The sequence below is a fragment of the Terrapene carolina genome, unplaced genomic scaffold (assembly GCF_002925995.2).
Source record: "Terrapene carolina triunguis isolate 2854851 unplaced genomic scaffold, T_m_triunguis-2.0 Scaffold951, whole genome shotgun sequence".
In the NCBI taxonomy this organism is placed as follows: domain Eukaryota; kingdom Metazoa; phylum Chordata; order Testudines; family Emydidae; genus Terrapene; species Terrapene triunguis.
In genome coordinates this window covers 4,737,723-4,763,048 of record NW_020665302.1, presented here as the reverse complement: position 1 = coordinate 4,763,048, position 25,326 = coordinate 4,737,723, and the positions used below count along the sequence as shown (strand labels likewise).

At 48.8% G+C, this 25,326-nt stretch overlaps 1 protein-coding gene across 1 annotated transcript in view; it reads left to right on the top strand.

Annotated features, from left to right (window-relative positions):
- The first annotated feature begins 366 nt into the window (after positions 1-366).
- Positions 367-25,326, top strand: part of RBM19 (RNA binding motif protein 19) — a 112,163-nt gene continuing 87,203 nt past the window's right edge. The window contains exons 1-16 of the mRNA XM_024213676.3: positions 367-495; positions 1,518-1,700; positions 2,779-2,910; positions 3,135-3,173; positions 3,788-4,010; positions 7,261-7,547; positions 9,489-9,569; positions 9,934-10,012; positions 11,173-11,244; positions 12,619-12,819; positions 14,759-14,889; positions 15,414-15,535; positions 16,114-16,210; positions 19,248-19,358; positions 20,920-21,120; positions 21,742-21,859. Coding sequence (XP_024069444.2) covers positions 460-495; positions 1,518-1,700; positions 2,779-2,910; positions 3,135-3,173; positions 3,788-4,010; positions 7,261-7,547; positions 9,489-9,569; positions 9,934-10,012; positions 11,173-11,244; positions 12,619-12,819; positions 14,759-14,889; positions 15,414-15,535; positions 16,114-16,210; positions 19,248-19,358; positions 20,920-21,120; positions 21,742-21,859 — 2,113 coding nt within the window. The 5' untranslated portion in view covers positions 367-459. The remainder of the gene's footprint in view (positions 496-1,517; positions 1,701-2,778; positions 2,911-3,134; positions 3,174-3,787; positions 4,011-7,260; positions 7,548-9,488; positions 9,570-9,933; positions 10,013-11,172; positions 11,245-12,618; positions 12,820-14,758; positions 14,890-15,413; positions 15,536-16,113; positions 16,211-19,247; positions 19,359-20,919; positions 21,121-21,741; positions 21,860-25,326) is intronic.

Sequence of the window (25,326 nt, the reverse complement as noted above, 5' to 3'; positions counted from 1 at the left end):
GCCTGTGCCCCCCAGCCCTGCACGCTCCCCCCGCCCGGCCCGGCCCGGGTTTGCATGCACCGCTGCTCCGGTTTGCGGGGGTCCAAGCGCCCCATGCCTGGACGGAGGCTCCAAGCCGGGCAGGGCTGGGTCCGTTCCCACCCCGCTCAGCAGCGCAGGGCAGCCAGCGCCCCCTGCTGACCGCACCTCGGCACTGCACACACAGGAGGAGGCGGCCCCCGTCCCAGATTCGCGCATGCGCATTAGCTACCCGGAAGTGGGGGGGACCGACCCTCCCCCTCCCGCAGCGTTTCCCCGTCCCTTGGCCTCCTCGCACGTGCGTGCCGTGCTGCCGTTAGGGCGATCACGTGACTCGCGGCGGGCAAGATGGCGGCGGCCAGCGGGAGGCGTGAGCGGCTCTGAGCGCGGGGGGCTCCGTCTCTGAGCGGGGAACGGGCGGGCCCGGGGCCCCTCCCCGCCATGTCGCGCCTCATCGTGAAGAACCTGCCGAGCGGGGTGAGTCCGGGGTGGGGGCGATCCGCCTGGGAGGGGCCAGCCGCGGGGTACCCCCTTGCGGGGCAGGCGGGGGATGGGCATAGCCCTGAGGGGGCCCCCATTTAAGGGGTAGGTGGGGGAATGGGCATAGACCTTGGGGGGAGAGAGAAATCTGGGAAGGGGGGTGGGGGGAGGAGGAAGGATGGCTGTAGTCCTAGGCGGAGGTGGATTGTGGGGAAGGGGTGGGCTTAGTCTGGGTGGTGGTCCTACATGCAGAGCAGGGTAGGATGTAGCCCTGGGGACGAGAGGCGAAGCGAGGGAAGGGTCCAACTTGGGGAGGGATGGTTAGGGTCCTGTGGGGGAGTGGAGGTAAATTGGGGGGTGCACTTGGCAAGGAGGAGAGGAGGATACAGTCGGGGGAGGGGTCCCATGTGGTGCAGTGTGTGGGCTATAGCTGTGGGGGTGGGGGGAGAGGTGAGTGGGGGTATCCCATATTGGAGAAGGGCAAGGAGAGTTTGGGGCCAGGTTTAAGGTGAGTTGTTTGGGCTGGAGGGACAAGGGCTAGGGGCTGCCCCTAAGTTGCAGGACCGGGGGCACAAGTTGGGGATTGCTCTGCTTTTTAGGTCTGAAGGGTCTCACTCTCACTGACCATTATGCCAGGATCCTTACCCTGGGCAAGGAGGAGCTTACTTCTTAGTCATGTGGTGGTTGCTGTTTGTTCTGGGTCAGTGACAGACTTGTGCTTTACAAGGCACCAATACAGAGCTCCTGCTCTGAAGATCTTGGTCTGACAGACAGATATAGAGACAACAGGACTGGCTTGCAAACTGAGAGGGAATTTGACTGTTATCAATATAACTTGTACTTTAACATTAGGGGGATGAGGGCTACAGCAGTGGTGCCCTAAACATTGTGTTTCTGAGGCATCATAAAGATGAAGCCCAAGTGTACTTCGACTGTGAGCATTACAGTGCAAAGACTTGTCTATAAACCACCTTCCACCCTTTTGATGTGCCTCCCTGATGCCCATCCTCTTTTTGCAGATGAAGGAAGATCGCTTCCGGAAGCTGTTTGCAGCCTTTGGCACGCTGACTGATTGCAGCCTGAAATTCACCAAGGATGGCAAGTTCCGCAAGTTTGGATTTATTGGCTTTAAGTCCGAAGATGAAGCCAAAATGGCAATGAATCATTTCAACAAAAGTTTCATAGACATGGCCAGAATCACGGTGAGTTGGCCTTAAAATGAAATGTTTGCTTCTTTCTCTGGGAGAAGTTTGCTACTTGATATTATTTTACGCTTTAGGATGGACTAATCGTGTTTGTGTATGTAGAGGAGGAGGGGAGCTTCGCTAAACCCAACTGGCTATACTTCAGTGGTGGAGCCTTGTTTATGGACTGATTCTCAGGCATCCCAGTGACTTGTGTTAGTAATTATCCCTGCTGCTGTTCATGGAGCCAGTTTTGATTCCTAGTCTCTTGCTCCCCCCCAGCAAGGGCTAGGAGTACTGTGGAAGCTAAGGAAAGAGTCCTTTGCCCAGTATCCAGCCTGAATAAGCAGGCTATGTGCTGGACAAATATGTGGAGATCAAATCCTTCCCTTCCTCTGTCCCCACGAGCCGCAGAGCAGCTGTGGAGCTGTTGACTACTTGGGCCCAGTAGCTGGAATATATTCTCAGACTCCATTCAGGGGTTGGGGACAGGAGGATCTGCTGTGTGGATACTTCAACGTGATCAACATGGCATTCCCCCCAGCATCCTATTTCCCTGGACTCAGTGGGACCATACCAGTTCCTCTGCCAAGGGAGCCGCTGCAGCGGTAGGGCATGATCTTCAGCATTTGATCTTCAAGCAGAGGAAGGCAGATGAAAATCTTCTTAATTTTGGTCAGGTTGATGGTAAGGGGAGCAGTCAGACTCAGGTCTGCAATACAAATTGAATCAGTTGAGTTAGTCTGTTCGATCCTTTGCTCCAGCAGGGCTGGTCCAGGCTAGGCTGATTTAAAGTCTCAGATTTCTGGGCTGAAGTTGTGTGTACGCTTCTTAACGTTATTTAAGAAATTTACATTTTCTCTTGTTTTATGGAGACAATGCACTGGATGACAGTGGAGAACATAACAGTTTGTTTGAATATGTCCAAAAATGATTAATATAATTACAGGCTTCCCTCCACAGAAGAGCCATAAACATATGGTTCTGAATGGGCCCTTAGCATGGTAGTGTCTAAGCCTTTCTACTTTAAATGCAACTGAAATAATAAAAAGTAGGACTTGTTAAAAGGGGGCTCCTTGTTGGTGGCTCTTTTCAGGTAGAGTTCTGTAAATCATTCGGTGACCCATCGAAGCCCAGAGCTTGGAGCAAACACTCCCAGAAGCCCTCTGCACCAGAGAAACCCGCCGATAAGCCCAAAACAAGTCCAGCTCCCACGGAGACAAAGAAAGTAAGTCACACTTGCTTTCCTCGGGTATGCCACATGGACATCAGTGACTTTGTCTGGGGAAGTGCACCCTGGTGGCTGCAGCAGGGGATCTGGAATTCGGGGATCCCGTGTCCTATTCCTGGTTTACCATTCGCTTGTGATCTTAGTGGGCACTTTCTGCCTTTTTCCTGATCTGTATAATGGGGTTCGTGGCTATCTGAAAAGTATGTGTTTGCTTCTTTCAGGATAAAAAGAAGAAAACTACAACAGGAAACTTAAAAGAGGTGAGTTGAGAAGAGCAGCATGTGAAAATTGTCCATGAGAGAAGAGTTTGATATAGAAAGTATGGGGTAGAAATTGCTGAGTAGTCTCTGCATCGATCCTGTTCTCGGAGCCAGGACTTCTGGGTTCTGTTCCCAGCTTGAGCAAGTCACTTGACCTTTCTGCGTCTGTTTCCTCATCTGTAAAATAGTGAACTTTGTAGTTGTCTCTGTTGCGTGCTTAAAGTGCTTTGACATCCTCAGGTTAAAGGTGCTTTATAGAAGTGCAAAATACTTATTAGACCATTAAGAATTTCACTTGTTGCCTCAGAGTTACTGTCTGCACTTGTGTTTAATTAGTAGCATTATAATTAGGAAGGAGTACTGCTTCCAAGGCTGTTGATTCAGGTGAGACAGGTGGTTTAACTATGATGTAGCCTATAACACTGGATGTAAATTCATGAATGAAGCATAATTGTCTGCATCTCATGGAAGGGAAATCAGCCCTGGCAGGTGAAAAGCAGACTCCTTCCCTTGAGATCTTATCTGCGAGGAATTATACAGTGACCCTGATCTAAACTTGGCTACATGCCCCAGTGTCTGTCTTCACTACTCATGTGTGTTGTTTTTTCCAACAGCTGGAAGGAGATGAGACATTCAGAGAATTTTTGGTGGTTCATCAAAAACGGACTCAAGTGGCCACTTGGGCTAATGACATGTTGGCGGAGGAGCCCAAGACTGGGAAATCGAAGCCGGTGGATGATTATCTGAACTTTGACTCGGATGAGTCAGAGGAGCTCAGCGAAGAGGAGGAGGGCAGGGGCAAGCGCCACAAGGAGCACAAAACCGCAGGCACCAAAAGTAAATTTCTCCCTCTGCTCTGTTCATCCTTCTCTTCAATGCGGTACTGATGTGGGGCCTGATCCTGCGGCATGCTGAGCAGCTCCTGGAAAATGCTGTGTGCCCTCAGATCCCATTGGAGGTGTTGGGAATTGCAGTAGCTCAGCACCTCACAGGATCGAGCCCTATATCCCAAAAGCGGAGATACTAACTATGGTTTCAGCATGTTTTATCAGTGTGGGTAACAAAGGGTGAGGCCCTCAGTCCCTCTCCACTGAGCCTGAACAATCTGAACTGCAGACTCCCTGGTTCGTCTGCCCAAGTGAACCTCCCCCATGCCTCAGTTTCCCCTCCCCTTTATCCATGTTGTCTGTTTAAATTGTGAGCTCTTTGGGTCAGGGATTGTGTGTGCATACGGTACCTAACACAATATGGCTGTAATTTTGATCAGAGCCTCTAGGTGCTACTGGAAATCAAATAATTGACTGAACTGAACTCTTTTTAGGTGACACATTTAAGTAACTATCACAGATTGAGATGTCCCTAGAGAGGGTTTTGGAACAAACTTATACATTAAACAGTAATTAGTCACCAGTGTTCTGAAGAAACTCAAATATGAGATTGCAGAACTACTAACTGTGGTATGTAACTTATTGCTTAAATCAGTCTCTGTACCAGAGGACTGGAGGATAGCTAATGTGACACGTATTTTAAAAAAAAAAAAAAAAAAAGTTCCAGAAGCAATCATGGCAATTATAAGCTGGTAAACCTAACTTCAGTACCAGGCAAATTGGTTGAAACTATAGTAAAGAACAGAATTTTCAGACATATAGATGAACGCACTGTATTGGGGAAGAGTCAATACAGCCTCTTTAAAGGAAATCGTGCCTCCCCAATCTATTAGAATTCTTTGAGGATGTCAACAAACACATGGACAAGGGTGATCCAGTGAACTTGGACTTTCAGAAAGCCTTTGACAAGGTCCCTCACCAAAGGTTCTTAAGCAAAATCAGCAGTCATAGGGTAAGAGGGAAGGTCCTCTCATGGATCAGTAACTGGCTAAAAGATAGGAAGAAATGCTCAGTTTTCACAGTGGAGAGAGGTAAATAGCGGGGTTCCCCAAGTGTCTGTATTGGGACCAGTGCTGTTCAATACATTCATAGATCTGGAAAAAAGGATAAACAGCCAGGTGGCAAAGTTTGTAAACAATATAAAATTACTCAAAATAGTTAAGGCTAAACCTGACTGAGAACAGTTACAAAGCGATCTTGCAAAACCTGGGTGACTGGACAAGAAAATGCAAATGAAATGAGGTGTTGATAAATGCAAAATAATGCACATTGCAAAAATATAATCCCAACTATACACACACAATGATGGGGCCTAAATTAGCTGTTAACAGTCCAGAAAGAAATCTTGGAGTCAAAAAGGCTAACAGAATATTAGGAACCGTTAGGAAAAAGATTGATATTTTCTGTCTTCTTATCTTAATGCCACTATATAAAGCCATGGTACGCTCACACCTTGAATACTGTTTGCAATTCTTATCGCCCCAACTCAAAAAAGATACATTAGAATTGGAAAAAAGTACAGAGAAGGGCAACAAAAATTATTTGGGGATGTGGAACTGCTTCCATATGAGGAGAGATTAAAAAGACTGGGACTGTTCATCTTAGAAAAGAGACAGCTAAGGAGGGATATGGTAGAGGTCTTTACAGACATAAATGGAGTGGCGACAGTGAATAAGGAAAAGTTATTTACCTCTTCTCATAACACAAGAACCAGGGATCACCCAATGAAATGAATAGGCAGTGGGTTCAAAACAAACAGAATGAAATACTTCTTCACACAACACACAGTCAACCCGTGAAACTTGTTGCTGGGGATGTTGCGAAGGCCAAAAATAGAACCGGGTTCAAAAAAGAATTAGATAAGTTCTTGGAGGATAGGGCCATCAATGGCTAGTAGCCGGGATGGTCAAGCATGCAGTCCCATTCCCTGGATGTCTCTAAGCCTCTGACTGCCAGAACTGGAGAACAGGGGATGGGTTTCCCAGTTCTGTTCCCTCTGAAGCATCTGGCACTGGCCACTGTTGGAAGACAGGATACTGGGCTAGATGGACCAGTCTGGCCATTCTTATGTTCTTATGCACATTTTACAAATACCTGTGTCCCTTCTATTTTTTTTAAAGATTTTTCTTTGAATCTTGGCAAACTCAGAAGTGGTTAAGGTTTTAAATATCAAGTGAGGACAAGAATAACAACCCCTAGCTCTTATCTAGTGCTTTTCCTCAGGAGATCTCAAAGCGCTTTACAAAGGAGGCCAATAACTGGGGAGAAATGTAGGTCTCCGGTGAATCAATGAACAAATGCACATATATCCTGGCCCCGTACCGTGCTTCAGATTTCAGCCGAGAGTCTGATACTCGTCTGCCTACTGGTCTCCATTTGCAAACCAAACCCCAAAGTCAGCTCCTCTATAAGTTGTGCTCGCGGCTAGTCCATGCAAAACCACACTTGTATTACTGTTACCTTGGCTCCTTCCCTGCCACCCAACTCCATCTTTGTTCACCTGTCACACCTTGTCCTAAACTAAGATGAAATTTTCTGGAGCAGGGCTCGTCTTATGCCTGTATAGTGCCTAGCACTTCAGTGCCTTGGGTGCTGTAGTGATATGGATAACTAGTAATGAAGAACCCATTAACATGTGTTTCCATGTCCTTGTGTATTGCTGATCCAATTTCTTAAATAGCAGAGTGTTTTTAGTGCCAGGGAAAGGCCGACAGCCTGGAAAGCCAAAGCCTTCTGTTGATCCCTGTAGGATGAACGTTAGCAGAGCAGGATTCTCCCCGCTGTATGGAAAACCTCAGTGGCAGGAGAGAGGCGTTCAGATCCTTGGCCTGTTTGCTGAGAGAGTGTAATGCCAATTGCACTGGTGACTTGTGATGGGACCCCTCTGTGCTGGGAATCACCAGACCTTCTAATCAATCTCACCCAACAGCCCATTGGATAGTAACAGCTTCTCATCCTTACCAGCTGTGGCTGGATTTGATCACCTGACCCGAGAAGAGGCAAGGGGATTGGTACTGGGATGTAAAACCTGAGCCATCCTCTGGTGCCTCCTGTGCATATAGGGCGTCTGCTCTTGCAGTAGCCCAGCTGGGCAAAGGGCATGTGGGGGCTTGTGCTGCTATGGGCCGTTTGCCCCACTGGGGAAAAGGGGTGTGTGTGCATGCCCAATATCTAATGCCCATTTCTCTTCTCTCTGGCAGTAAAGAAGAGCCCCAGAGAAAAGGCAGCTGCCAGGACAGAGCTCTCCGATATGGATTACCTGAAATCTAAAGTGGTGAAAGATTCCTCGTCTTCCTCATCCGAGGAGGAGAGTGAGGAGGACCAGCTGGACAGTGAGCAGCATGAGGGGGGAAGCGAGGATGAGAAGGAGCCCAGCAGCTTGGAAACTGTCGGTGCCCAGGTGGAAAAGGGGGCCGAGCTGGAAGGACAGAGCAAAGGGCAGGGGACAGTGGTGGAGAGGAAGAAGAAGAAAGGAGCAACATTGGAGGTATAACTGAATTAGAGATGGGCCTGAGTTGTAACCCTGGGTGCCAGCTCTCCTGCAGCTTGGCTCTGGAGTTGAACTTGGCAGCTGCGGTCCATCTCCATTCCTACGGGGAGAGATTTCCAAATCTAATGGTCTGTCTCCTCCTGTCCCTCCCGTAACACTGGGTTTGCAATGAATAATCACTGTATCTATTCTAAATAGATGCATTTGTGAGAGAGGGAGGATGGCCCGGTGACTAGGGACTTGAGAGACGTGGGTTCACGTGCCTTCTCTGCACAGGATGCTGCCAGGAAACACAGGCATGAACGGGGACATCACGGGGAGAGGGGAGCAAGGTCCCCGTTCATTTGAGCGATCTCATAAAGGCAAACACCGTAGTAGCAGCCATTCAGGATGTAGCAAGCACAGACGCAAAGTTTTGGGCCTGCGCCTGATTTTAGTCAAACCCAGATATAACACAGTGCATGGACAGTTTGTGTTTTGGGTTCCGTTCCCTTCTGTGCCACAGACTTCCTGTGCAAACTTGGGCGAGTCACTTAGTGTGTCTGGCTCAGTTCCTCTGCTGTACAATGGGGATAATAGTTGCCTACCTCACGGGGGTATTATGAGGTGCTCTGACAGTACAATGATGGGGGGCCATATAAATACCTACGCTTTTGTTTTGTGTGTCTCCCCGTTTAGCGTTTTGTTTCAAAGGGGCAGTTTTCCATAGTGGTCTCAAAATCAGTCCCCTTGGTGGTCAAGTTGTGGGGCAGTGCATGGAGAAATGTGAAAGCAGATTAAATTATTTGCCCATTGAAGGGAATTTAATGGTACGTTCCCTTACTGTTACATCATTAGGCTAGGTCAGATACTCTGAAGTCTTTGGGGATGTAATTGGAGCCATCTTACCGGCTGCCCTTGTCTAGTATGCCTTGTTAGTCACAGGATGCCCAGGGCATATGTACAGGATTACTGCCCTTAGTAGTGATTAATCCTGTGTTTTACTGTCTCGCCCAGGTTGCACTGTAACTGACTAGACACGCTAGCCAAAACTTTGAAAAATGACTAGAGATTTTCGTTGCCCAACTTGACCGACCTTGAAGAGGCCTGAATTTTAGAGGATGGGTGCTTGGTGCACTCCGAAATTTGGAGCCCTTTAAGATGTCTCACATACAGTTGGCCACGCGGAATCACCAGCTGTTTTATGAACACTCTGGCACCTGTGACTTTCCCTGACTGTGGGGGTTGCGTCTCTAAGTACCCGAGCAAGGAACGGGCAGAAACTGGGAACTAGTTATCTGCATGCAGGCTCAGGCCTTTGACCTTAAATAAGGCAGGAACCTCATGGAGTAACAGAGCTGCAGGCCAGGTGCTGTATATATGTGGGATCTGTTAGACCCACTGGAGGGCTGAAAGCTTGAGGCTCTCTAAGGCAGGGCTTGGAAAACCTACTGGCCTGCCAGCTAGCCACATCTACATGTCAGAAGCTGATATAAAAGATGAGGTGGAGATCCAGGGGTAACCCATTTGTGAACCCCAGCCCTTCCATCTCCAAGCTTCTGGGATTCCCTGATTGCTGCCCAAGGGTGGAAGGGGTGTTTGTCTGTCTGTTATATCCCATGTGTGCCCATCAACCATAGTGTATCAGTGCCTAACTGAACCCTCTACCCCACCTCTGGCTGTTGGAAGGGACGAAGCGCTGTCCCTCTCTGTTTCCGCCCTATCCGAGTCGCCTGACTCTGTATGTGAGGGGTGGGAGTGAGTCATCTGTTACTCTGTCCTTTCCCCAGCCTCCTGCTTGCTGGTAAGACTAGCTCCATGGCATCAGGCCTCCATCTCTCCTATCTTTACACTCTGCGGCCGGCCACCGTTGTCTGTTGGTCCGGAAACTGTTCCAGACTCAACCTCTTGCTAAGGATGACTTTGCAAATGTTGTCTCTCACTTTTTCCTCTGTCCAGCTGAAGAATCGGGCCAATCCCAATGTAGCCACCACGCCGTACACAGTGAAGCTGCGCGGTGCCCCGTTCAATGTCACTGAGGTATGTGCTCTGCCATCGCAGCCTTCCCGCTCCCTCGTTTAGGGCTTAAATCGTGCTTGCAACAGGGAAGAGGACGATGGTCCTTGGATTCCCAGGGTCTACCATTTAGCAGTCAGCAACTTAACCCAGCACGTGCTGTGCAGGGGCATCTAGGTATCTGCAAGTTAATGGGTTAGTTATGAGACTGGAATCTGGCTTGGTATGTTTAGACTGTAGAGGGTCCCTTGGACTCTAAGTCTGTCCCTGGCTGTGTTTATGAAAGGATTTTGTAGGATCTACTCAGCATTCGTGACATTTACAAAAGTAGGCCCCCGAAATCTGCCCGACTTGCTAAAATTCTTGTTTTCCTCTTTTCTATTTGCAGCAAAACGTTCGAGAATTCCTCTTGCCCCTGAAGCCGGTGGCAATCAGGATAGCAAGAAACGTACATGGGAATAAGACAGGTACTGGCTGCGGGGGGTTGTGCATTGTGGGTGCAGGAGACAGCAGAGATGTTGTTAGGAATGCTCTTTCCGTGCCGGCCTTTGCTGTCTCCTGTAGCTGTGGTTCCAAATCGCTACGAATTGCCCCATTTCTCATACCTCAAGTTTCTTTGACTTACTCCAATCTCCTTACCTTAGGCTAGGTCTACACTAGCAGGGGGGGAGCGGTGGTGTCGACCTAAGATACGCAACTTCAGCTACGCGAATATCTTGGGTCGATTTACCTGGCCGTAAGGACGGCGGCGAGTTGACTGCTGCCGCTCCACCGTTGACTCCGCTTCCTTCCGCCTCTCGCCGCGGTGGAGTTCCGGAGTCCACAGCAGAGCGATCGGGGATCGATTTTATCGCGTCATTGATCGATCGCTACCCGCCGATCCAGCGGGTAGTGTAGACGTACCCTTAGAATGGAGTTATGAGGAGTGACACAGTCAAAATGGTGTCCTTTGCCCTACAGCTCTGTTCCCTGTGTGGAGTGGGCCACTTTGGTTTGCTTTGCTGACCAGTGGGATTTATTGCTTTCTGCAACTCCAAGCTCCGCAGAGCCAAATGGGAGATGGCTTCTGTTCTGGTTCATGCATCTTCTATAGAACTGTTAACCAAATTCCAGTTAGTGGTCCTTTACCTTGAGGTTCAGCTCTTAACCACACCTGGAACCGAGTTGGGTCATGGTTATTGGTGATGGTGCGTGGACCAGAAGGGACACAAAATAAATCCAGGGCTGGTAGTGTGTTTCCAATGTGTATTGTTTTCTTTTCATAACCTTAGGGGGGTGCATCTTCTATCCCATCATTAATTCGAGGCATGTAAAAACACATGGAACGCATGGGGTGTAGCTGCCAAATCAGTTTAAGACCATTTACATGCACACAAACAAGAACAAAAGTCATCTTAAACAATCATTTCTCTTTAATGAAAGATCCCTTCCTGTCTGAAATCTGATAGTTGTTTTCAGCCCAGAGTCAATTTGTAATGGGAGCTAAACACGTGTTTATGGAGATCTAATACAGAAAAAGCTGGCATCATTAGGTTGTGCTTAACTGGCTAGTTAGTGCCAGTGTGTGTGTACGTACGGACATCTGCATACCCCATGTGGTGCTCAATTGAACCTGATTTCCTTCCAGGTTACGTCTTTGTTGATTTCAACGGCGAGGAAGAAGTACAGAAAGCCTTGAAACGAAACAAGGAATACATGGGTAAGGGCAGCTTGTAGGTCCTCGTTACTGACTCTAATGGGTCTGTGGGTGTTGTGATGCTCTGCCGTAAGCCCTGTTTGCTGTTAAAGTGTCAAGTGGATTCTGGTCTGTCTCTTGATTTTGCTCTGGCAGGAAATGATGTCGATCACGCTCGCAGGCCAAACGCAAAGAGCAGCATGATCCACAACCCTGAGTCTGTTGCCCAGGTTCATTAAAGAACCAAATGCTAAACTGTCGCAAGCTAACCAAGTAGTATGGGGTTGGGAGAGCAGGGCGGGTCATAAATAAGCTGTCGGACTCTGGCCCAGGTTGGTATTGGCTGAAAGCTGTCGTCATCTGCTGACTGGCTGGCCTCTGTGAACCATGTTAGTGGATTTCAGTCCAGTAGCCACATCACAAAACCCACTCTTTCAGTTGGGAGTCTGAGCAGAGAGGTCAAGGATTGGCTGGGTCTTGGGCACTCTTCCCTTTTCTTCCCCAAAAGTCCCTCCATGACAACGTGACCGAAGCTTGCTGTGCAGCAGCCTATGCTGTATCTCTGTCTCTGGCTGTATAGAGAGCTCTGACCTGTCAATGTAGCACGTTTCACCCGCACTAACCCTCCTGCAAGAAACCTTTCGGGGAGCAGTCCCAATCTTGGGATCTCTGCTGTACAGGCCAAATGCTGCAAGCTCGCTCTCAAAGTCCCTTCTCTGGTATCTTCAAAAACGTCAGTGCTCTGGGATCAGAAGCAGTGGGCAAGAAACGAGGAATTCTGTCTTCTCATACTAAATGACACTGAGATGGGTACCATAGAAGCAGTTACAGTAGAACTGCAGCACTTTTGTAGCTCCTGGTGGTAGGCCAAAGCTCCATTATGCACCTGGGAGAAGTGTCTTGGTCGTTCCATTTGTCTTAAACCTAAAAACGATGATTTAAACCTGGCTGGGATGGCACAGTGGGTTAGTGCTGGAGCTCTGTGTTCAAATCCTGCTCTTATCCCAGTCCTCAATGAAAGCTGGTCCTATATTGCAAAACCATTATTGCGTGGAAGCCTAGGACTGGAATGGAGAGGGGTCATGAGAACTGGAATACGCTGCCCTGACTCTGTGAGGCGTCTGACCAGTGGTGTTCTCTCATTTTGAGGTGCAGCATGCTTTCCCCAAAACATCATTAACATTCTTCTCCCAGAGGTGGGGTGGGCTGCATTCATTTGGTGGGGGGGAGGGGGCATTCCACAGGAGGTCAGTGGAGTTTTGCCAGCTTACATCGGCAGTACATTTGGCCCAGTATCTTTAGAGACGGCCATATGTTTTCATTGTCTGGGCTCAGGTCCGGCTGAGGCCTTTGGAAGTGCCTGAGATGTAAGGTTCCCCTCTGTGTTGTGTGCGGCAGGTGGGCGCTACATTGAGGTGTTCCGAGAGGAGAGTGGGCTGAAGATGAAGCTTACCCGGAAGGGCGAAGACCAGCCCTGGCAAAGGAGGAAGAAGGCTGATGAGGAAGAGGAGGACCTCTCGGAGTCAGGAAGGCTCTTTGTCAGGAATCTCCCTTACACTAGCACCGAGGAGGACTTGGAGCAAATATTTTCCAAATATGGTAGGGAATGGAGCTCCACTCAGCTTCCTGCTTCCCCCCAGCAATTTGAGGGTTAATCATCTTGCCTGGCTCTCAGGGCTCATTTGGGTGCAGGGGAGGAGACAGCTGTGGTACTCTGTTAGCCTGCAGATGCCCAGATACTACAGGGATGGGCACCATTTTAAAACTAAATCTTTACAACTGGAACCCATTTCAAAACTCACGGTCATGTTTGACCTCCTGGTTGGCAATCTCTGTATGGAGGCCAGCTATGGAGGAGGCCATCTAGGCTGAATTCCCTTCCACTTCCATGACATCTCCTCCTAGCTCAGGGTTGAGTAGGATTTATGGAGCCCCAGTGTGCCACTGGAAGAGAGAAGATTGGGTGATGAACTGCCTCTCCTTCTGGCCCCGGATAGATCTGGCTGGCCTGTAAGTTGCCTAATCAATGCAGCGCATCAGGAGGCCATGTTCCTCATGTCTAGATGCCTGGGGAATCAAGGCACATTGCTAGTGGGGATGTTATTCCTGGGGGAATTCTGCGCCACTGTGCATGTGCAGAATTTATGTCCCCCGCAGATTTCCTTGCTTCCCTGCAGAAAAATGACTTTCTGTTGGGGAAGCAAAAGGAAGCCACGAGTGGTCATGTGACTTTCCCCAGCAGTGTGTTTTGGGTGCCCAGGGCAGCTGGCAGAGAGGTAAATCACTATGGGGCAGGGGGCGGGACTGGGGAAGACTTGGCTGGTGGCTTCTACCCTGTACCTAGCTCAGCTGCTAGGCTGGGCTGGGGAGGACGGGACTTCCTCTTCCCCTGCATGGCATCTGGGCCTGGGTCAGACCCACCCCCAGATTTCTTCCCTGGTTGCAGGAAGCTCTGCAAACTCTCTGACTCCCCTGCTTCCTGTACCCATTGCTCCTCAGCTGCAGGGGTGGGTTCCCTGTACAGGGAGCTGCTCCCCCATCTGCCCAACCCCTGTAAATCCAGACCCCTTCATACCCAACCCTCCTGCTGAGCCCCAATTCCCCTGCACCTCGACCACCCCGATGAGCCACCCGCATCCCCACCCCACCGAGTCCCCAGTAGTTGCACCTGGATCCCCACCCCACTGAGTCCAACTCCCCCAGCATCTGGACCCCCCACTAAGCCCCACACACCTCCTTGCCGAGCCATATCTCCCCCCTACACCCAGAGCGTGCCCCCCGCTGAGCCCCAACCACCTTCACCTGGACCCCCCCTGCAGAGTCCCATTACCATTGCACCCAAAAAACCCCAACAAGCCCTTGTGCATCTAGATCGCGCCCCCCGCACCCAGATTCCCCCACTGAGCCGCCCACACCAGATTGCCCCACACAGAACCCTCTCAACCCACACCTGGATCCCCCCCACACTAAGTCCCTCCACACTTGAATCCTGCCGTGCTGAGCCTGCCTGCCCGCACCTGGCAAGGAGGGGCAGGGTCCTGGGGTGTTTCTGGGGCAGGCCTGGTCCTTGCACTGTATCGGTTGGGTGCAGCCTCACTGCTAAGTCCGTGTCCTGGGGGAGTGGGGGTGGAGATGTACAGTGATCTCCCCCCTCTGGGCAGCCAGTGGCCTGTGCTTCCCAATGCCATGCTGGAGCCTCCACATTTATTTGACAAATAAAATTTGCAGAATTTTAAAATACTGTATGCAGAATTTTTAGTTTTTGGCACAGAATGCCCTCAGGAGTAGGATGTGGGGGAAGTTGGTATTCCTGCTGGCTTGTACCAACTTGGTAAATAAAGGTTTCCGTATCCATGCAGTCCACCCTTGAGCAGGCCCAGATTCTCTGAACGCACATCTCCTTGCACGTGCTAAGCTGACCCAACTTTCGTGGCTTCGTTCCATCAGCTGGGCTCCTGCAGAAGACACCAGCTCAGAACCCTGCTCTGCAGTGCCTGAGAAGGGGGCATGTCTCATGGAAAGGATTTGCCTTTTGCAGGTCCCCTGTCCGAGATCCATTTCCCCATAGACAGTCTGACCAAGAAACCCAAGGGATTTGCCTTCATCACTTACATGATCCCGGAGCATGCAGTGAAGGCCTTCGCAGAAGTGGACGGGCAGGTGTTTCAGGTACAGTGACACTAACTCGCCTGCATGGTTAGGTTGCAGGGGAGGGGATGTTGGGTCATAAGGATTATTGCCAGAAGGTCAAATGCTTATGGTGGTGCCACTGTGCACTGCTCAATGGGATGCTCAGCGCATTGAGGAACAGAGTGCTGTTAAGATGGGAAGGCCTAGGGCAGCAGTGTAGCAGCACCAGTTTGCGTGGGCCAGTGGGTTCCGAAAACTCCAGGCTGCTGCTAGCTCGGTGCCATGCAGAGATCATATGCTGTTACCAGAGGGAAAGAGGTTGGAGTTCATTGATCTTTCAAACTCCCTGTTGGGCCGCTCTGGTGCGTTGCGTTGCGTTGATGCCAGCCTGAAGTGGCAGAGAAGGAAGGGGAGGTCATCCCACGTCAGGTTGAAAGGCCATCGTGAGAGGAAGTTGCATGGGAGTGCTGCACTGACTAGTTCATCTTACCTTGAGGCAGTGAGACTTTTTTTTCATGAATGTGGATTCAGAGGCACTAGGTCTTATACTGTCTGTCTCCTAGGGCAGGATGCTGCATGTGTTACCTTCCACCATAAAGAAGGAAGAAGGGGAGAACCTAGATGCTGAAGGATCCTCTTCCTACAAGAAGCAGAAAGAGTCCAAGGACAAAGCAAACAGTGCCAGGTACAGAGGGGAGCGGTGTCACACAGCAGGAGCCTTTTGTTTTAATATGGCACTAACTGCAGAATTCCCCTCTGGGACCAGAATTGAAATGTGTGCGGCTTCTCTAGGGGGTGTATTAAGGAACAGGGCCAGGAAAATTACCGTTACATTGCCCCTTCCTTGACTCTAGTGTCCTCGCATCTTCTCTCTTTCTGGCCTCGGCTCAGCCAAAGAAAAGGGATGCTTTTTTGGCTCATAGGAGTTGCCTTACGAGATCAGTCCTTCTAATTCAGTGTTCTAACTCCAGCGGTGGCAGGCTAAACAGAGCCCAGCCAATGCTCTGTAACTGTTTAGGAGTGAAGAATGTCCTATTCCACTGAAATGCAGCCTTTCTGTTTTCTCTCCCACTACTTACAACCCGCTTGCTCCCCTATCCTCCTCCACATTTTATCCTCTACCCTTCCTCCCATTCAGTTTGTGATCCTTGTTGGCCCGCTGGGTGTCTCTTCTGTGTCACTCTGAGGCAGATGTCAGTTGGAAGGTGTGAATGATCTTACAATTTAGGCCTCTTATTTAATTTTCTCTTCCTCGGCCTCTAGCTCTCACAACTGGAACACGCTGTTCATGGGCACGAACGCTGTGGCAGATGCAATCGCACAGAAGTACAATGCCACCAAGAGCCAAGTGCTTGATCACGTGAGTTGGATTCTAGCTGGGGAGCAGCGTTTCAGTCTGTGGATGGAAGCGTGTGGCCTGCGGCTTAAGGGCTGCTGCTTTGGGTGTCTTTCTTTGAAGGGTCTTAGCACACCTCATGGTACCATGAACTACGTTTCCCTTAGTACACGTGTCCATGGAATGCAGGGTGGATTTGATTTAAATCAATTTAATTTAAATCACTAGTTAAGAAGACTCGATTTAATCATGGATTTCTACATAAAAGTGCATTCTTGTATTAAGGTTATAACAACAAACATAGTCTTCACAACTCAGAGATAGATGTAGGTTTCATTTTTAGAAGGTACACTATACCTTTTTGAAGTGATTTATTTTGAAAACTTTTCAGATCAGTTTTACAGCTATATCAGAAAATAAATGATTGGTTATTTCATTTACCAAAGGTAATTGAAGCAGATATTTATGAAGTCACTGGGAGGTGAACTATCTCCAATTCAACAGGTTAATCATTAATATTTGGAGGATTTTCTTGCCATGCTGTATTAGGAGGAGAACATCACCAGACAGACATTTAAATTGTTTTGTTTAACTAAAACAACAACGTTATGTATTCTGGATTTTTTTTTCAACAGCAAACATATAATATTTTAACAAAACAAGCATGAATTTTTGAATTTAGTTAAACATTCAAGTTTTTTAAAATCAGGTTTGTTTTTGTTTAAATTGTTTTTAACTAAAATAGCTAAATGAAATATTTTTAAAAAAACAACAACAAACTTTAAAAAAAAAAAAACAACCACCACCATTTTTGCTGTTAACAAGCACGTTATCTCTGGAGACACAAATCCACATTTTGAGAACTGCAAAACTAAGCGTCTCTGATGGTATCTTCTAGACTGAGCACTGAGTCCCATTGGGTAGATAGAAAGATTAACCTAAATAATCTATACAGAAGCCCCTGGAACTCCATAAAATTGGGTTCCTAATCCATGAACTATTGGAACTCATTTACAAAACTTTTCTTAAACATTACATGAATATATTGTCTCATACTATAGAATTAGAATTTATAATCCCTATTCCATGATGAGCTACATTATAGTTCAAAGGTATCTTAATTAAAATGATCTTTTGCTTTTTTGAGGCAAAAATCTATGATTTAAATAAAAATCTTTTATTTTTTTTTAAATCATTGATTTTTATCCACCCTGATGGACTGGCTCTTGCTGCGTTACAGCTTTTATCTAGACTCTTAGCTCTTTTGGCTGCATAGAGCCTTCATAGTGTGAACCCAAGTGCTGCTGTCTTAACTCGGCACTAACAACTCGATGTGGGCGGTATCTGGGAGTTCATCTGAATGGGGGTCACTTGCAGAGTGCTAAATGGAATACAAGGTATATCCAGGCACCTGGGTCATCGTAGGCAGCTCTTTTTACTTAGCAGTGCCCGACATTCCTTCCTGTTCTCTGGGGCGGGGGTTTCAGTAGCACTCGGCATTGGCCTAACGCTGCTCCCATTGAAGTCAATGGGAGTTTTATCATTGAGGTCGATGGGAAGCCGAGTTAGGTGGATGCTTGGTGCGTTTGAAAATCCCGCTGTGAGTGGTAAGCGGGAGGCTGCAGCAGGGTGCCAGGTGGGTCCCAGTGGTGAACAGGGGGTAACAGGCAAACCTGGGCCAGGTGGATCAGACTCCGGTTCAGGAAGCAGGAGCCCCCTCTCTCAAGCAGGTGGCATGTGGTTTCTACCCGCATCTCTAGGCTAAATGAGGACATATTGGGCAGTCTTACAGCGGGTGTTTCAGGCTTTAAAAGGAGGAAGTATGTTTCACAAAAATCATTCCTGGCTCTGCCTGCATAATTGGAACAGTATTCACATGTGTCAGCCTTTCACCTTGGAAGATCTGCAGTATAGCCCACTGAAGTCAGAAGTCGCATGCGTGTGAAGTCTCCGTCTCGTTACTATGGAAAAGTGGTACCAAGCACCCAGTGGCTGGGCTGGGTCTGGTCCCTGTATGCACGTTGTCCAAACCACATGACTTGCATTCTGTAGAATCCGACTGCTTTTATTTAATACCCAAGTAGCTCCTAGCTCTCGTGTGAAGAGAGCCTGTTGGATGTGATGGATGTAATGTTGGTTTAGACAGCATGGCACAGATTTCAAGGTTTGCCCTGCTCAGGTCACTATATTCACGTGTTAACTCTGAAACCTAATGAGAGATCAGAGGGCAGATATTCAGATAACTTAAGTGCACAAGTATAGTAGAATCCCTATTTGAACTAACTGAGGGTTGAGGAGTTCATAAAACGGAAGATCTCAGTTACAGTTTGTACAGTGCATAAGCTGCAGTATGGTGCCCTGCATCACTTGTTCTTCAAACCAGTGCAAAGCAATTTTCAGTGCATTGACAGCCTCAGAATGTGCAGGGATGTCGACTTGTTCTTCATTAACATCACTTTTGTTGTGTGATAATATTTTTGGTTTGTTTTTGTTTTTTTGTTTTTTTCCCTCCCTGTGGGGAAAAAATGGTTCCTATAACTGGTTATTCGTAACACCGGTGTTCGTAAAATCCTGGCTGTATTGTATGTGCCTAATTTGCTTCACAATTACTGCAGTTGTGTGCTCATAACTACACACAAGTGGCCAAGTAGACACCAGCTGAAATAGCTGTGGTCCTAAAACCACCCTACGTAACACTTTACTGCTGCATTCAGCACCATTCTTTTCCTTAGCTGAGGCTTGAATCGTGCCCTCAGTTACAAGGGGTGGAATTCCCATGGGAGTTGCATCTGCGTAACAGCACGGAATGTGGACCTAAAAGCTGAGTTATGGCCTACGAGTCAGCAGCTAACCTCAGGGTGACGTCCTGGCTTGATTGAAGTCAGCGGAGCCAAGATTTCATCCTCTGTCTGTATGCAAACCTCCAGTTAGGCCAGAGTCTGAGTGGCCCGGGTGTTGCAGGTGCTCGGCACCTCTATAGTTTAGGCCTGTTATTACGGTGTAGTTTATGCTCCTGGCTTTGTCACTCTGTGGATTTAACCACTGTTGCTCTCGTTTGCAGGAAGGCAAAGGCAGCGTGGCCGTGAGGGTAGCTCTGGGCGAAACCCAGCTTGTCCAGGACGTCCGCCAGTTCCTGATCGACAATGGAGTCAGCCTGGATTCCTTCAGTCAGGTGAGGCGCTTCAGCAGAGACCCTGCTTGCTGCAGCAGCAGATGGCTTATTTCTTCTCACCTTAGTGTCCGGATATTCAGGGGGTCAGGCGTTCAGGAGAGAGTGTTGCAGGATAATGGCGTGGGGGTGCTCTCTGTGTAGGGCTGGGTCACTCATCTATAAAAACTTGAACGGTGAACAGCAGAGAGAACAGTCTGTACGTTGGCAGTCTGCTCCTGGCTTAGCTGGGTGCGAAGAGGATTGGGAACATTAGCCTTTCAGCTCTCTTGATCACATGGTGCGCAACACACATGAAACGTGAGGCTCCTTCCCCGCCTGACATCCCATGGTTTCCTAGTGCTTAGTCCTTACAGTGCCATGGCTGGAAGCTGAGGAAAACCCTAAACTTTGGAGTCAGTGGCACTAGGATTTGGGATGTTTCTTCTCCAACTTCCAGGGAAGGTGAACACATTTGACCTGGCTCCCTTCAGCCTCCTGTCTCTAGAAATCTCCCTTCAGGGCTTTTCAGTCTGCTTGTGTTCTCCTCCGGGAGGTCGGGGCGGGGGGAGGGATAGCTCAGTGGTTTGAGCATTGGCCTGCTAAACCCAGGGTTGTGAGTTCAATCCTTGAGGGGCGGGGATCTGGGGCAAAAATCTGTCTGGGGATTGGTCCTGCTTTGAGCAGGGGGTTGGACTAAATGACCTCCTGAAGTCCCTTCCAACCCTGATATTCTATGATTCTGCAACTCCATCAGAAGCCTCAGGATAATCTCAAAGAGATTCTGAGATGCTTGAGTATAAAAATGTGAACTACAAAGTCCCTACTCCATTTTTTTTCTGGTTTTCTGTTTCACAGAGATTGATTTTTTTTTTTTTTTTGGTCCAGTTTTGAGTAGAATAAAAACAGCCATGTCTGAAATGGGTGCTAGGCTAGAATAACCGGCACGGCATCTTTGCATGCTAAACATCGCTGTGCACAGACCTCATCAGCACAGCTCCGAGGATAGGGTTTCCTGGCTGACGGCTGGCGCAGGACCAGCTGAACGATCACCGCTCATTAATAGTTTTCATCCTTCCCTCTCCAGCCCTTAATATCCACATGTAAGTGTTAAATAAGTCAGTTTAGGGTTATGTACTATCTTCTCCCCACCCAAGTATCTCAAATGGTGGGGGGTTGATCCTGATCCCCTCAACTCCCATTGAAGTCAGTTGCTGAGATTGCTCAGCACCTTGCAGGATTGAACCCTAGATTCATCCACCACAGAAATGCGTCCAGCCTGGAGTGGGACGTGGCAGCTGTTTGAATGCACGCAGCAGTACGAAGTTAGCTGAGCTGCAAATGGAGAACAGCGGTGGGTGTGAATGTATTGTACCGTTGGGAACTGATGCGCCCTGTGAGTGAATGGAGTTTGTCTATTGGGCCTGCATGTCAGTCAGGAAGGGCATTTTACACAGCTCTTTGTGGCTTTGCAGTGTATCCTGGAAGCATATGAAATGGAGCAGGGGGGGCCCCAAAGTCTCAGACCCCTTATAAGAATCCTCCTCTGTATTGTTCCCCCTCCCCCCCCCCCCCCTCTTTTCAGGCTGCTGGAGAACGGAGTAAAACTGTGATCCTAGTGAAGAACCTCCCTGCCGGCACTAAAGTGGTGGAGCTGGAGGAGGTCTTTGGCCCACATGGCAGCCTCGGGCGAGTGCTGCTCCCGGAAGGAGGGATCACAGCCATTGTGGAATTCTTGGAGCCCACGGAGGCCAAGCGAGCCTTCACCAAGCTGGCCTACTCCAAGGTAAGCCCGGGGACAGCAACGTGCATCATCTGATGTGGAACTCGCATTTCGGGATAGGGGATCCAGGCTAGACAGGCTAATGCAAATCCACCCTCTTCTCTGTCCCAGCATTGGCACTTTGAGAAGCCAGGTAGGAATAATTCGATCAGGTATCAGTATCTTAAAGCTTCAGATGTAATCATTAGTAATCAAATTCAAAAGGGTGCAAGTTCTTGCTCAATGTGGAGGGGCTGAGGGAAGCAATCTCTAGAAGTGGGGAGAGGATCAGGGCACTTTTAGGAGAATAAAATCCCCCCCCCCCCCCCCCCCATGTTGCTAGCAAAAGTCACCGCTGTTAGCAACGCGCAGCGTAAAGTCTAGTTATAAAAATCTCCGCTGTTTCCTGGGCCTTCGGTACTGTTCAAACTCAGCCCTAGAGAAGGCTACTGAACCCCCAGTGAGAACACACCCTGCGGGGAGAGCATGCGGCTGTGCCTTTAACCTCCAACCAGCTTCCATCTCCTGTAATATGTCCCCTGAGAAGGTAGAGCTGAGATTTGAACTTATGCTCCCTCCCCCCCCCACCCCAAAGTCACTTCTTCCCTGTCTTGTAGACATCCCTTGTATCTATCACCCTTGCAGTTTCAGCACGTCCCTCTGTATCTCGAGTGGGCTCCCATGGGTGTCTTTTCCTGCCCACCCCCTGAGAAGAAACAGCCTGAGATTCCAGGAGAGGAAGGAGAAGCCAGGCTGGGAACTGGTAAGAATTTTGACTTGGGGGAGGAGGTATTTACTGTAGTGTGTGTGATCCTGCTCTTCCTGTAGAGCAGTGGCCATGCTGTTCTTGTCCTAACTGGATGAGAACCTCTGCCTTACTTGAAGTCCCCTCTTGAAGTTGCTTTGAGGATCGTGTGTCTAGAGATGAGCCGAGCTTCTCTTCCCCCATCATTCTGCAGGGCGCTCGACTGCTGACCTGGGAAAGCAGCCATCTCTAGAGCTAAGCAATACAGCAGTGCGCTTGCTTGCTGCTGCCCTTCTCTCCCTTTGGGTTTTTGGAAGCCAGTGCTGATGTTGGAAATGGGGTTAAGAGTTGGCGCACTAGCGGGGTTCAGTTGGTAGCATGTGTGAGGTCAGAGGGGTGAATAGAGCCAAGCTGTTAAGCAGTGTGGGAGAATGATTGTGGCTCAGAAATGCAGGGGCAGCGTTATTAATTTGTGTTACCATAGCACCCAGCGGCCCTCGTCACAGACCAAGACCACATTGTGCTAGGTGCTGTACAAGCGCACAACAAAAATACGGTTCCTGTCACAAGCGGCTTACAATCGAAGTACAACATAAGAGGCAACAGATGGCTGTTGACGTGCTGGGGAGTACAAGTGAATGGTGAGACAGTGTTGGGCAGCGTGAGTGGTAGAGGTCTGTGCACATCAACAGCCTGACCGTTGCCATGCTTTGCGTAGGCATCCTGACAGAGGAGGGATCTGGAGGAGGGGAATGAGGTAAGTGAGCCGTTTATGGGCAGCGCCTCCCAAGCATACGGAATAGTGCAGGAGAAAGCACAGAGGGGTTTGGAAATTTAAAAAGTGGGCAGTGGAGGATGGCCCCATGGGCCGAATGTCACCAGCAAATGACTCTATGAAGGGCCTTGAAAGTGATGCTTATCTTTGATGGGACAGAGAAGGGGGAGCCAGGGGAAGGATGCAAAGAGTCAAAGCGATGGGCAAGGGAAATGATCTTTGAAGCTGCATTCTGAATGGCCGCGAGCGGGGATTTGTCAAGGCCAGAGAAGGATGCTCCAGGAATCAAGCCGCGAGGTGATGAGAATTTTGTAGCTGTGTGCATGGATAAGAGGGGCCGTATCGTAGAGGTGTTATGCCCAAAGAATCGGCAAGATTTAGATGTAGCCTGGATGTGAGGACCTAGAGAGAGGTCTGAGTCGAAGATGACACTCGGGTTGCAGGTCTGGATGGTGGTATCCCATCATTGAGAAAGGAGGTAGCGGGGAGGGCTTGCAGGGGAAGATTAGGAGCTCGGGCTTAACCATGTTTAGCTTGAGCTGGTGTTTAGAGATTCATGAGGCAGTGTCAATGGCAGGCTGAGTTTTTAGTCTAGACAGGAGACAGGGCTGGAGTGAAGAGGTATCTCTGAGTTGTCAGCACAGAGGTAGTCGTTGAATTTGTGTTTGCCAACGAGATTACCCAGAGATGAGGTGCAGAGGGAGAGGAGAAGAGGACCAAAGACAGCCCTAAAGAACCCCCACAGGGAGTTGAAGGGTGGATGAGGAGGATCCCCCAAGGAACATGCTAAAGGAGCGATTAGAGAGGTAGGAGAGGACAGAGTCAGGGAAGCCATGGGAGGACAAGACTTCAAGAAGAGCACAGATGTCTGTCGAGAAGGATGAGGATGGAATATTTGATAGGATAGAGAAGGGGGAGCCAGTGAAGAGATGCAAAGAGAAATTGCTTGCTTAGACTTTCCCCTTATTCGGCCTTAACGCAAATGCAGTGTGGACCAAGAAAATGTGCATCTTGCTTGGTTGCAATAGCTATTATGCGTCATGTGCTTTAGTATTAGTACTGGTATCCAGTCCAAAAATATGCAAATTCCTTTGTTGAAGGAGGGTGATTTGAGGAGTTTCAGGAAAACTAGGCAGATGAGATTAAAGCCAGGCCAAAAAAGGCAGGAAGTGTCTGGCTGAAGACCTTTTTTCCTGCTCCTGAAACACACACATTGCTAGAAGATGGCACTCATGCCCAGGGCCGAACAATGTAGCAATTGTGCTAGTCTCATTGCCAGTCTCAGCTTTGTGTCTATGAAGCCCAGCCAGTGGGAGAACTTTGAAACCAGTGAATGTTTCTGGCTTTGTGCGAGGATCTATGGTGGCTTCTGTTGAAGCTTCTGATCTTGAGCCTTCAGCAGCCAGTCAGGGGGAACACAGGGCATGTTCAGTGCCTTGAGACGCTCAGGATTGTTCTTGATACAGTAGTCTCTGGTGCTCAGTGTAGGCCATTTTTAAATGTCTTGGTGGATGGGACTAACTCCACTTGCAGTGGAGATGATCACACTGTCTAGGATCTTGCCATTAGTTGAGGCACTCCTGAGACTGTCAAATCTGGTGACTTTAGAGGTGGCCTCACTGACGCTTAGATACTGAAGTGACAGCTGATGGGTAATATTTCTGCTTTAGAAAGGGTATTATGATGATCATTATTATTATTATAGTCCAGACCTGAAGAAGAGCTCTTCAGAAGCTCGTCTCTTTCACCAACAGAAGTTGGTCTAGTAAAAGATGTTGCCTCACCCATCTTGTGTCTCGGTTATTCCAAGAAGCAGCATAAATAGCTTACAAGGACTCTATACAGGCCACCACCCCGACTAGAGAGTTCTCTCCTTGTGCACGGTTGGTATAAATGGAGACTGAGCTCTACAAGGAGGGTCGCAGAAGCAGTCCCAGAACAAAAGGACGAGCAAGGCCAATCTGCTGCTGTTACTTAACATGCAGCAGGGCCTGTGGGTCTCAACCAGGTCAGGTCCCCGTTGTGCCAGGTGCTGTGTGAACATATAGCAATTACAGTCTCTGCCCCAGAGAGCTTAGTCTGAAAGGCAAGACAGATGAGGTGGATGAAAGGAATGGTTTTTGGGGGAAGGATGAGATCGTTGTTACAGCATCTGACTAGGACTTGGGAGAGCTGAGTTCAATTCCTGACTCTGCCACAGCCTCCCAGGATGAGTCACTGAATCTACCCAGTGCTTCAGTTTCCCCATCTGTAAATTGGGGGCAGTGCTTTCCTACCCCACAGAGGTGTTGAGAATAAAATCCCTCAGTGACTTCGGGGTGATGGGATACCATGGTGATGAGGGCCCTATCAGTACTGAGATAGGAAGGAAGGATGAAGTAACACGAACAGTAGCTGTGATGGGGTGCTTTAGTATAGACAAGTATCAGGAGGTAGCCGTGTTAGTCTGTATCCATCTGAAGAAGTGGGTTTTTTACCCACGAAAGCTTATGCCCAAATAAATCTGTTAGTCTTTAAGGTGCTACCGGACTCCTTGTTGTTTTAGTATAGACAACATGACATGAAAGCAGCTCGACCCCCTCCCCCAAACTTTATAACAAAGCCTGTTATTGACAGAATTTCCCCATCAGAGAGAGGGGATCGACACAGCTGAGCACATGCCTGTTGTCTGCATGTGTTACATGGTGCCCTCCTCTAAGGGTCTAAAGAA